Raw genomic sequence first — 12,668 nt, forward strand, 5'->3', positions numbered from 1 at the left:
TGTGTCACCCTGGTTTTTTAGGATTTTCTATGCCTTCTGATGTTGACATTCTTGTAGTGAACTTTCTCACACACTTTCTGTAAATAACTCATTGTTTTGCATTCCTTGATGGAGGAGGAGAGAGTTGATGGACTGTTGGTTTAACCAGTGTCATTGGAGAGGTGTCACTGTCACCCTCCAATCCGCTGTCACTTTTTCAAAACGATAAATATTGGACTCAGAAAATAAACTTCCCTTTTTTCCTTCACCTTGAGAACGGTGGTGTGCTTGTGTTCTTTCGTGTCCTACAGCGACATCTGGTGACCGCCCAAGTGCTCCTCACCACCTTTACTGCAATCAAGATTAAGGAACAAAGCACCTAGATCCATCATTCCCGAGTGAAGAAGGCTCCTGAGGCACTTTAGAAAGTTACAATGGGTAACAACAAACTGAAATTAAAACTTTCTCGAGAAAATAAATCGAGTGTGAGTAAAATGATAAGCACAGTGTAATAATCCCCCAAAGAACAGAACGACTTGTCGTTGAAATAGATAATCAAGTAGGTGTAGTTTAGACAGTTGTGGCAGTTATGATTATTGCTGTAACCACAGCTAATGCAGCACCACTTCCATATCATGTGACCAGTATATAAGTGCCAAGGGAAAGCCTATGATTTTAACACCCAAAAGTCTCTGGGTCAAATGCTAAAAATTACAAATGCAACTGTGTAAGAAAGAAGAAATGGTTGGGGATGTAAATATGTGTTTGTCCAAGACAGATTCCATGAATCTCATCAAGAATCCTAAATACCGTGACAAATGCTTAATTAAGTGCACTGGGTTTAGACTTAGATACAGAGAAAAGTATTTCTCACTTTGAAATGCATCCCATTAACCAGAAAACCTTGCCTGTGTATACAAGACAAGGTTGTATCTGCCTCAGAACACCATGCCCCACTATAATAGTAGATGAGATCACAGTGAAGGAAACTCAATTTAACTTGTGCATTTGTAACTTTGTCAAAATCAAAGGATGTGCTTTTTCCTATCAGGCACCTGTGGTATCATACCAACATAGAAAGGTGAATTTGATCACTGTCCAAGAAATATTGCCTGTGCCCATAGGGATGAACTTAACTTTGGTTACCAAATTGTTGAAACATTATGAATTCAAGAAAATTCTTAAAAAAGTTAAAGATAAAAGGAAAAGAACTTTGATTACAATACACCATGACACAGAGACTATACGGAAAGTACTTAAAAGATTGGAAAAAGGCCCATCCCATCATTAGTGGGATGTGCTTTGTGAGCAGTCTCCAATGGCAGCTGACTTGCTCAGTACCTTCGTTCATCCAATTATTGTTTTACTTCTCTTGGTTAGTACAAGTTTGATTTTGTCTATTACAGTACTTATTTAGAATTAGAGACTGTTGCAGCAAGTAGCAGCTTTAACTTCAATATTGAGAACATATGGTACGGTTTTAAGAAACACTTACCACATAAGTTGGCTCAATAAAGAAGAACCTATATGTTAGTGAAAGAATTTACCAACCTTGAAGAAGGAGTAGGTGGAATTATGATTTAGTATTATGATTTATGAATTTAATTCATAAATTATGATTATGATTTAAAATTATGATTTAAAAAATTTAAGATTTTAGCTGAGGGTTAGAACCAATTCATATTGAAGTCAGATACACCAACAACTGGTTAATGATTATTAGATGCTTAAGTTAAAGTTAATTGTTACATTAGGAGCTCATTCGTAGAAGGAAGAGGAGCAAGTGAACCAATATAGGAATATATTGAAACCAGCAGAACAATGCCCAGCACCTGGACTCTGTGTCAATCCATCACGAAGCAGGGGGCCTTGGATTGTGCCAGAGGGTCACAGAGACCTGACCAAGACCTTCCTGACTTCCTCCCTGGGATCACTGACCCAATTTGGGACTACTGACCGAATTCAAGAGAAGAATTGCGCACACGTGAAGGACTAATAACCTCATTTTAATACAAAGCGGGGATCGGAAGTGCTGGCGTTATGCATATATATTATTTTGGGAAATAAATAGAAGGCAAAAATCCCTGTGTGGTGCAGTCACGCATTTCAAGAATGACCCCTTCCAGGCCACCCACCAGCATAATAAACATACCACTTTCTAACTTTAACTAGTTAGAGAGTCTTTGTCCCTAATTTTCAGCGGCGGTGCGGGAACGATCCCTGCGCCAGCACTGCCGGCCCCAGGCCAAGCCCAGCCCCGCAATCCAACCCCGCTGCTCACAGCGCCCGCCCTCCCCGGCCCGGGGCACAGCGAGCCCCGCACCCGCTGCGCTCCCGAGCACAAAACGCCCCTTCCCACCGCGCTCACCCGATAAACACAGCGCCCCTGCAGCCGCTCACGCCTCTCTCGCTCCTCCCGAGCTTCTCGGCCTCCCGCACCCTCTGCCCCGCACCTGGGCCCCGCCAGTGCCGCGAGCTGGGGGCAGCAGCTGCACCTTCCTCTGCCTCTGCTCCAGCCCTGCCCAGGTGCCTCGGCTCCCTTCGTGCTCGCCACAAACTGAGGCCTTCACAAGGCTGACCTAGAACAGAGGCCAGACATGGTTACACAATAAAGCAGGCATTTGTTAAAAGGCCTCCATGGATACACCTTGGGCAGAAAAAGAACCCAGCCAGGGCTACACCCAAGATGAACCAAAATGGCCACAAAATGGACGGCCGGTCACGAGGTCTCTCACTTTTATAAGTTCTGCTCCATTTGCATGTTGGAGTTAATTGACCAATTATGTCTTTAGATGATGAAGTCCCATCCTTCTTGTTTTTCTCTCTTCAGTGCCTGTTGTTTATACTCTTGGGCCTGAAGTTTGGATTATGTGTCCTTGGGTTCACAGCTGGAAAGGAATTGTTTTGTCTCCCTGCTCTGTGAACAGAGCTCAGCATCCCTTAATATGAAGCCCAGACCCACAGAGTAAAGCAGGACAGAATCTGAAAAATAGAAAAGCCAAAACCTGAGGCATCAAATCCATGAGAGCCCCCCACACACTCACCACGCCTCCCCCTCGGCACCCCCCAGGCCCTCCCCATTGATTGAAGCCCCCAAAATGCTCCCAGGCCCGAGCCCCTCGGTCCCCCTGAACCCCCAGCCCGTGTTCTCACCTGGGAAACCCCAAATCTTTGGGAATTCTCAACTGGGATTACCCAGTTCCCTGGAAACCTCACCTGGGATCCCCAAAACCTCACCTGGGAACTCCAAAGCTCACCTGGGAACTCCAAAATTCACCTGAGACCTCCCAAAATGCTTCCAGGAACCCTCAAACCCCCCAGAAGCCCCCAAACTCCACCTGGGATCCCCCAAGACCCCCAAAACACTGGTGACAGTGGGACAGAACTGGTGGCACTGGGTTGGTGACACTGGAATGGAACTGGTGGCACCGGGTTGGTACCACTGGAATGATGACACAGGGCTGGTGGCACTGGGACAGCCCTGGGGACACTGGGGTGGTGAAAGTGGGATGGAACCGGGGACACAGGTGGAGACACCAGGGCTACCCTGGTGGCACTGGGCAGGTGCCGCTGGGATGGATCTATTGACAGTGTGAGGGGACAGGTGGCAGAGGGACAGGGGAACTGGACTGGAACTGGAGACACTGGGAGGGGACACTGGGATGGGGACATTAGGAAGGGACTGGGGACACTGGGCTGGTTGCACTGGGGTGGAACTGGTGACACTGGGGCACAACTGGTGACACAGCGGACAGAGGGGACAGGGGGGACATGAGGGTGACAGAGGGGACACGGGGGAATGGAGGAGACACAGAGGGTGGTGGGAGGGGACAGGGGGTCTCAAAGGGGACAGGAGGGTGTGGCGGGAAGGGGGAAAGTGACAGAGGGGTGGAGGGAACTGAGGGCGGCAGCGGGGCAGAAAGCGGGGGGTGGCAGATGGCATTGGGGGCTGACGAAGAGACAGAGGGGACAGCAGACGCCTCCAGGGAGGGGACAAAGGGGCCACCCCAGGAGGCCACAAGTGCCACCAGGTCCCTGACACCTCTCCTGTTCCCTTCCCAGTGCCTGGAGGCTGTGGTGGCCGTGGGCAAGGTGGCAGCCACTGTGACCAGGCCACAGAGGGGCATGTGGCAGCGCGTGTCCCCAAAGTCCCTGAGTGCAAACCTGGGGAGATTCACCTGGTACCTCCATAAGACCCTCAACAATCACGCTGTCACCTTCCTGGGCCACTCCAGTGTCCCCTCCCTGGGTCAGGCCCTGGCACCACCCTGAGACCACCTGGGCCAATATGAGACCGCGGGCAACGCCTGGTGGCCTGGTGGGACTCGTCGGAGGTCTCCAGAACAGCTGGCCACCGAGCTCCGTGACACCTGCAGGGACACAGCCACCACTGCTGCCATTGCTGCAGCCACCGTTGCGACTGTCGCCACCAACCGTGCCTGGAACCTGCAGGACAAGGCCGCCCACTGGGGAACGTCTCTGCACAACCTGGTGGCTACGGCCCAGCGGCCGTCGGTGGCCTGGCCAAGGAGGAGGGGGCCTTGGCAGTGGCCGCGCTTGAGGCCTGGCTGGTGGCAGTCACCAGTGAGGAGGAGGCGGCCACCAAGGCCATGAGAGGCCATGGTGGCCACCAGCTGGTTGAGAGTGGCCACCAGGAGGGGACAGCAGGCACAGGTGGCCCTGGGGCCACTGGAGCGCTTGGTGTCTGCATGTGACGAGGCCACCGCGTTCCCCCGGGAGCTGCGGTGCCAGCTCAGGGACATTGAGGCCACCCTGGAGGGGACAAATGAGGCATCCCCCGATGTCCCAGAGGCCATGGTGGCCGAAGTGGCAGAAGCCCAGTGACTGTTGGAGGCCAGCGCCCACCTGGCCACGCGTCACCTGCTGAGGACACTTGGGGACATCCACAAACTCCTCTTCAGTTGCTATGGTGGCCACGGTGGCCCCGGTAGCCCATGCGCCTAAGCAGCGCCAAAAATGCCATCGAGGACATCCTGATGTTGCTGCAGGGACAGTGATGTCACTGCTCTGATGTCATTGGGGTAATGACATCACTGGGGAGCCTTGTGGACACTCAGGTGCCACCAGGCACTGGGACACCCCCGTGCATTGACAGCACTGCCCCCATCATCGAGCTCTAGGACTGGGGCTGAGCCCCCCTCTCCTGTACCAACCCCCACAAGCACCGGGCCTGGAACCCCCTCTGTGCCTCCCCACCCATCCTAGGGGTTCTGCCCCCTCCCCTTTGACTCCCCAGAGCTGCAGAATCCCCTGGGAACAGCACCGGGACCAGGGCAGGCCCAAGAGTGAGACCGGGGGGCTCTGAGCACTGGGGGAGCACAGGGGGGGTCCCCAACACCGGGGGTCCCTTAGGGCTCGACCCTGTGACCCCCCCCTGTTATCAGCCAGGACCCCCTGTTATCACCAGGGACCCCCCCAATTTACTGGGCCCCCCCTCGCACCAGGACCCGCCCTTCACCAACCCCTAAAAGTGCTTGGGCTCCCCTGGTCCATGAACCCCTTCCAGTGCACCAGGATCCTGCACTCACTGCCCCTTCCCCATCCGTGGGATCCCCTCACACTCACCAGACACCCCCACTGACGAGGACCCCCCAGTCCATGGGACTCCCACCACACTCGCCATGCCCCCCCTCAGAACCCCCCAGGGCCCTCCAGTGATAGGAATAGTCCCAAATGATCTCAAATCCTGGATCCCAAACAACCCCAATGCACTCAAAAATCTCAAATCCTACTGGACACTCAAAACCAATTCTAAATGCTCTCAAATCCCAAACCCTGAATCCCAAAAAATCCCAGATCCCAAATGCTGCCAGATAACCCAAATCCAATCCTAAAAGATCTCCAGTCCTAGGTCCTCAAACAATCCCAAATCCCAGACCCCAAATCCTGCTGGATCTTCATAAACAATCCCCAAAACCAATTCCAAATCCGGGTTCTGGCAGGGGAAATCAGAGCCCTGTGTGGGGTAAATGGGCCCTGAGGGGGTAAATGGGGTCCTGGAAGGATAAATGGGGTCCTGAGGGGGAAATGGTTCATGAGGGATAAATGAATGCCCTGAGGAGTAAGTGGGGTCCTGAAAGAATGAATGGGGGTAAATCAGGGTCCTGTCCAGGGAAATCAGGGCCGTGAGGGGTCACTGGGGTCCTGGCAGGGAAATGGAGCCCTGATGGATGGATCCAGGCCCCGAGGGGTTAAAGCCAGCCCCGAAAGGTTCCCTGAGGTCCTGGCAGGCCCAGTTCTGCCCCTCGGGGGAGGATCAGGGCGTGGGGCCCTCCCTCCTCCGAGCCTCGACGCTCTCTGCCCTCAGAGCTCCGGCCGCAGCCTCCGGATGGGGACCAGGATGGAGCTCAAGGTGGGAACCCCAAAACCCCGGGATCACCCCCAGTGGGCACCCGAGGGGATCTGGGAGGATTTGGGGGGGGGATTTGGTGAAGTTTGGGAATCCCCAGGGCCAGGGCTGCAGCTGGGAGGGCAAAGAGAACTGGAAAGTTCTGGAGTCTTGGGAGTTCAGAGGGGCCGGGGAGGGGGAAAAAGGAGGGGGGACTCCCCAGATTCCTGGGGGGATACAGGTGGAACACCCCAGAATCTCACCTGGGTACCTGGGAACCCCAAAACCTCCCTGGAGCTTCACCTGGGACACCTGGGAAACCCAAAATTCTTGTGAATTCTTATCTGGGACACCCAGATCTCATCTGGGAGTCCCTTGGGATCCTCACCTGGCCCCCTGGGACTCCCCCAAATCCTCACCTGGGCATCTGGGAAACCCCAAATCTTTGAGAATTCTCAACTGGGAAGCCACAAATCCCTGGGAAACATCAGCTGGGATCCCCAAAACCTTGACTGAGAGACCCAAGACCTCACCTGGGACCCCCAAAACCTCACCTGGGACCCCTTCAGTCTCTTGCAAACCTCACCTGGGACTCCCTTGACCCCTCTGTCCACACTGACTGCCCTGTGCTGTGCCCCGTGTTCACTTGGGACCCTCAAAACCTCACCTGGGACCCCCAAAACCCCACGTGGAGCCCCCCCAAAACCCTTCCAGGACCCCCAAAAGCCCCCTCAGGATCCCCCAAAATTCATCTGGGGCCCCCCATGCCCCAAAAATGTCACCTGAGACACCCCAACCCCCCTGGGCCGCCCCCTGAATACCCCTCTGGACCATCCAAAAGCTCCCCAGAACCCCCAATCCCCACCAGCGACCCCCCAAACTCCCCTCCTCGAACCCCCCAAACCCCTCCCCCCTCCCCTAACCCCCTTTTCCTGTCCCCAGGTGTCCCCCCCTGCCCTCCCTCCCAAGGTGGCCTCGGCGGTGGCCGCACGGCACCGGGCCCTGGAGGCCCTGGTGGCCCTGGCCGAGGCCTTGGGGACACCGGACAGCATCCCCACGGCACTGGCTGAGGCCGAGGCTGCACTGAGACAGGCCTGGGTGGCCCGGGAGGGGCTGCAGGGGGCCCGGGAGGCCGCTGTGGCCCCGGCGGTGGCCCTGGGGACCCTGGGGGACGAGGACGAGCAGCGGCTGCGGCAGATCGGGGCCAAGGCTGAGGAGGAGGCAGCGGTGCTGGAACGCGAGGAGCGACGGGCACGGCGGTGCCAGCGCTGGCTGCGGGCTGGGCACGGGCTGACCATGGGGCTGATGGGGCTGTGTGGGACTGTGCGTGAGTAAAAACCAGTATGGACCAGTATGCACCAGTATGGACCAGTATAAAGCATTATAGGCCAGCATTGATCAGTGTAGAGCAGTGTGGAGCAGTTTAGAGCAGTGGGAGGTAGCGTGGACGAGCATAGACCAGTAGAGACCATTATGAACCAGTTTAGGCCAGTATAAACCAGTTCAGATCAGTATACATCTTTTTAGAACAATGGGAGGCAGATCAGACCCGTTCAGATCAGGTCAGACCAGTGTGAATTTCTACAGACCAGGAGGAACTTTCTCCTGTCCTTAACAGTATAGACCAGTATGGACCAGTACAGAGCTGTGGGGACCAGTTCAGACCAGTATGAACCAGTATAAAACAGTTCAGACCAGTATGGACAGTATGAATATCTACAGACCAAGAGAGACTTTCCCCTGCCCTGACCAGTATAGGCCAGTTCAGACCAATATAGACCAGTTTGGACCAGTGTAGAGCATCATGGGGCAGCAGGGGATGCAGGGAACCAGTACGGACCAGTTCAGACCAGTTTGGAGCCCTACCGACCAATAGAGACCTTCCCCTGCCCCAGGATGGGGACACTGGGATGGCACTGGTTACACTGGGTTGGGGACACTGGGACTGGACTGGGGAAACTGGGACAGGACGGGTGACACTGGGATGGTGACATCGGTATGGGGACAATGGGGCGGTGGCACTGGGATGGTGACATTGGTATGGGGACAATGGGGCGGTGGCACTGGGCTGTCAGTGGGAGCATGGGGATGGAACAGAGGACGCTGGGTTGGTGACACTGGAATGATGACACGGGTGTGATGGCACTGGAATGGGAACAGGGGACACTGGGTTGGTGACACTGGAATGATGACATGGGTGTGGTGGCACTGAGGCAGCCCTGGGGACAATTGGGTGCTAACAGTGGGATAGAACTAGTGGCACTGGGATGGAACTGGTGACACTGGGACACGGCTGGGAATGCTGGGACAGGGACATGAGATGGGGTAGGGGACACTGGGTCAGGACTGGGGAAACTGGGGTGGCACTGGTGACACTGGGATGGGGACACTGGGGCAGAATGGGGGACACTGGGGAGAAACTGGGGATGCTAGGATTGAACTGGTGACACTGGGCTGGTGCCATGTGTGGCACTGGTGACACTGGGATGGGACTGGTGACACTGGGATGACTCCCTTGGTTGGTGGTACTGGAATGGAACTGGGGACACTGGGAGGGGAGTGGGGACACAGGGACACAACTGGGGACACTGGGATGGAACTGGGGACATTGGGATGGTGGCATTGGGATGGAAGTGGGAACACTGGGAAGGGACACTGGGATGGGGACATCAGGAAGGGACTGGGAATACTGGGATGGGACTGGGGACACAACTGGGGACACTGGGATGGTGACATTGGTATGGGGACAATGGGGCGGTGGCACTGCACTGGAACTGATAGCACTGGACTGGCACTGGGAGCACTGGGATGGTGGTGCTGGGCTGGTAGCACTGGGAGAGGACTGGTGACACTGGGTTGGCCGCACCGGGACAGCCGTGTCGGCGCTGGGCTGCTGACACCAGGACTGGGACACTGGGCTGGAACTGGGGACAGTGGGAGGTGACTTGTGACACTGGGACAGGACTGGAGACACTGGGCTGGTGGCACAATGATGGAACTGATGACACTGGGACACAACTGGGAGCACTGGGACAGGGACACTAGGACAGGGTGGAGGACAGTGGGACAGGACTGGGGACACTGGGAGGGAACTGTGGACACTGGGATGGTGACATTTGGATGGATCTGGTGACACTGGGATGGTGACAATGGTATGGGGACAATGGGGTGGTGGCACTGGCGTGACACTTGAAGCACTGGGATGGAACTGGGGACACTGAGATGGTGGCACTGGGACAGGACTGAGGACACTGGTCCTGCAACTGTGTTGGTGACGCTGGGCTGGTGGCACTCAGGTGGTGACAGTGGGACAGAACTGGTGGCACTGGGATGGAGCTGGTGACACTGGGGTGGTGACACCGGGGTAGTCCTGGTGCCACTAGACAGGTGGCACTGGGCATCCCTGGTGCCACATGTCCGGTGTCCCCATGTCCCTGCAGTGTCCCTGGACTCAGCCCGCACTGCCCTGGGGGTGACCGAGGACGATCAACTGCTGCTGGCCCTGACCGTGGTGGCCGTGTCCTGCGAGGTGGCCTGGCGGGGCTTGGGGACATCACGGCGTCACCTGGCCACTGCTGCAGGCCACCAGCGGGACATGGCCCAGTGCCTGCATGACCGTGCCCGGCAGGTGGCGGCCGCCAGGGCCAGTGCTGAGGCTGCCGCGGCCACCAACGAGGTCACCGCAGATGTGCTGGGGCAGCTGGAGGAGGTGATGGAGGCGCTGGAGACATTGGTGGCTGCTGTCACCCGGGACAGGGAGGTGATGCTGTGTGGGACACGGGGACAGGGCTTCCACAGAGTGGCCGAGTCACTCAGGGAGATCATAGAGGGCTCGGCGAGATGGCGGGGGGGTCACAAGGAGGTGACACCGAGGCTGGAGGTGGCGTATAGAGCACTGGTAGGGCAGGGGTAAGGACAGGCTGGGGACGTGGGGGTGGCACTGTCAGCGCTAGGGCACGGGGACACCCTGAGGGACATTGGGGCCCTTGGACACACCCCTGTGTCCTTCCCTTGGGGACCCCCAGGCCACCCTGACGTCCCCTGTCCTGTCTTGGGTCACCACAATGTCCCCTAGTGTCCCCAGCAGGACATCGGGCGACATTTGGGCCCTGTTGGGGACATGGGGGGACATCAAGGCCTCTTGGAGACATTCAGGGGACACTAGGGCCATGTGGGGACCCTGAGGGGACATGGAGGTGCGTCAAGGGGACATCGGGCACCCCGATGTGGGGGGGGGGGCCAGGGGTGTGACATCACCTCTTCCTGTTTACTGCCGCCGTGCAACGTTCCTGTGTGTCAGCCAAGTGTCCCCCGGGCGTGTCCCAATCCTGTCCCCTGAGGCCATGGAGCCCCGCGAGGTACGGCAATCCAGGTGTGGTGTGGGGGGTGGGAGGGAGAGGGGACAGGGGATTGCAAAGGGAGCAGGGGTGTCGCAGGACGAGGATAAGGTGACAGAGGGGTGGAGGGGACCGAGGGTGGCAGGGGGGAACAGTGGAGGGTGGCAGGAGGTGGCAGAGGCAACGAGGGGCTGACAAAAGGAGAGAAGGGAGAGCAGAGCTCTCCAGGGAGGGGACAAAGGGAACCCAGGGAAGGTACAGGGGGCACCACAGGAGGCCACAAGTGCCCTAAAGTCCCTGACACCTCCCCTGTCCCCTCCACAGCTGTTGGAGGCGCTGGTGGATGTGGTGGCCATGCTTGGTGTGCTGGCAGCCACTGTGGCCGGGGCAGACGGGGATGTGCTGCTGCATGTGTCCCCAAGGTCCCTGCACAAGGCCCTGGAGACCTTCATCGATCACCTCCAGGACACCCTGAAGCGCCCTGGTGATGCCTCCCTGGCCGAGGCCCTGGCTGCCTTTGGGGCCACCCCGGGGGCCACCTGGGCCCATGTGACAGCCGCAGCCAGTGCCTGGCGGGACGCGGTGGCTACACTTAAGGACAGCTGGGCCCGGCTGGCCCGAGAGGCCACCGAGCTCCGTGATGCCTGCAGGGATGCGGCCACTGCCGAGGCCACCACTGCGGCCACCAGCAGCGCCCTGGCTGGAGACCTGCAGGACAAGGCCACCTACTGGGGCAGAGCTCAGGACAACCTGGTGGCCAAAGCCTGGCAGCCGCTGCTGGCCCTGGCTAAGGAGAAGATGGCCTCGGCGGAGGCTGCGCACGAGGCCCAGGTGGCAGCCGCCGCCAAGGAGACGGAGGCGACCACCAAGGCCATGGAACAGGCTGTGGTGGCCAGAAGCCAGGGGGAGGGCGGCCACCAGGAGGGGACAGCGAGCAGAGGTGGCCCTGGGGCTGCTGGGGCGCTTGGTGGCTGCGTGTGACGAAGCCACCGCGTTCCCCCGGGAGCTGCAGCGCCGGCTCAGGGTCATCGAGGCCGCCCTGAAGGGGACAAATGAGGCATCCCCTGATGTCCCCGAGGCCTTGATGGCCAAAGTGGCCGAGGCTCAGCAGCTGTGGAAGGTGAGCAGCCTCCTGGCCAAGCGTCACCTGCTGGGAACACTTAGGGACATCCGCAGGCTTCTCTCGAGTACCCCTGGTCGCCCTGGTGGCCTCAGTGGCCTTGTGGTGGCCATGCAGTGCCAAAAAGCCATCAAGGACATCCCGAGGCTGCTGCAGGAACAGTGATGCCTTCACTGTGATGCCATCAAGGGCAGTGAAATCATTGGGGACATCACTGGTGTCACCTGTCCACTCCCTCCTCCCTATGTGAGATTTGAGACAAGATTGGGGAATTTTCTGGGAATTTTCATTACATTTGCCCCAAATCCTGATGGGAATTCCTGGGGTCATGTCACTGGGGTTGCTCTTGGGACACTCGGGGCCACTCAGGGCCACTCAGCGGTGGGTTGGGGGGATGAATGAAGCAGCTTTCCACCATAGGTACAGCAGACTGTTTATCAAGCCTCCTCAAAAACCTTCAGGTCCCTTTCCCTCCCTGGGCAGTTTCACCTCCAATGCCCAGTTTCCCTGTGCTGGTGACAGATTGGGCCTCAGCTGTTCAATTGCCCTTTTCCCTTTTAGGGCCTCTGCCCCAGGGAGCTCTGGTCCCATTCTCCTCCCCCTGGTCCCGTTTGCCTTGCCCTGACAGGGTCTCACTTCCCTCTGGGGGTGGCTCCTTGTACGCAGGTTCCCCTCATCAATAGTGGCTCCATTATCTTTGCTTTCCCCTTGGCTTTCTCATCATCCCTCCCTCTGTACATTGACCTTTTGGGCTTCCTTTAACAGGTCATTCAATTACTTATCCTGCCACTCCCCCAGTCTTGCAGCTTTTCCTTATATCCAGCCAAGCATTCATGACAAATTTTATTTTCAATAAAGCTTGTCCAGCTATTGTATCAGTCTG

The 12,668-nt window shown here is 57.1% G+C and overlaps 1 protein-coding gene across 1 annotated transcript; it reads left to right on the plus strand.

Moving 5' to 3' along the window:
• The first annotated feature begins 10,571 nt into the window (after positions 1-10,571).
• On the plus strand, positions 10,572-12,668 carry LOC134432803 (uncharacterized). The gene is made up of 2 exons (XM_063181717.1): positions 10,572-10,686; positions 10,990-12,668. Exons 1-2 carry the CDS (start codon positions 10,672-10,674, stop codon positions 11,644-11,646), a joined length of 672 nt encoding a protein of 223 aa, XP_063037787.1. The 5' UTR covers positions 10,572-10,671; the 3' UTR covers positions 11,647-12,668.

Source organism: Melospiza melodia (genome assembly GCF_035770615.1).
Source record: "Melospiza melodia melodia isolate bMelMel2 chromosome 7 unlocalized genomic scaffold, bMelMel2.pri SUPER_7_unloc_1, whole genome shotgun sequence".
NCBI classification, from domain to species: domain Eukaryota; kingdom Metazoa; phylum Chordata; class Aves; order Passeriformes; family Passerellidae; genus Melospiza; species Melospiza melodia.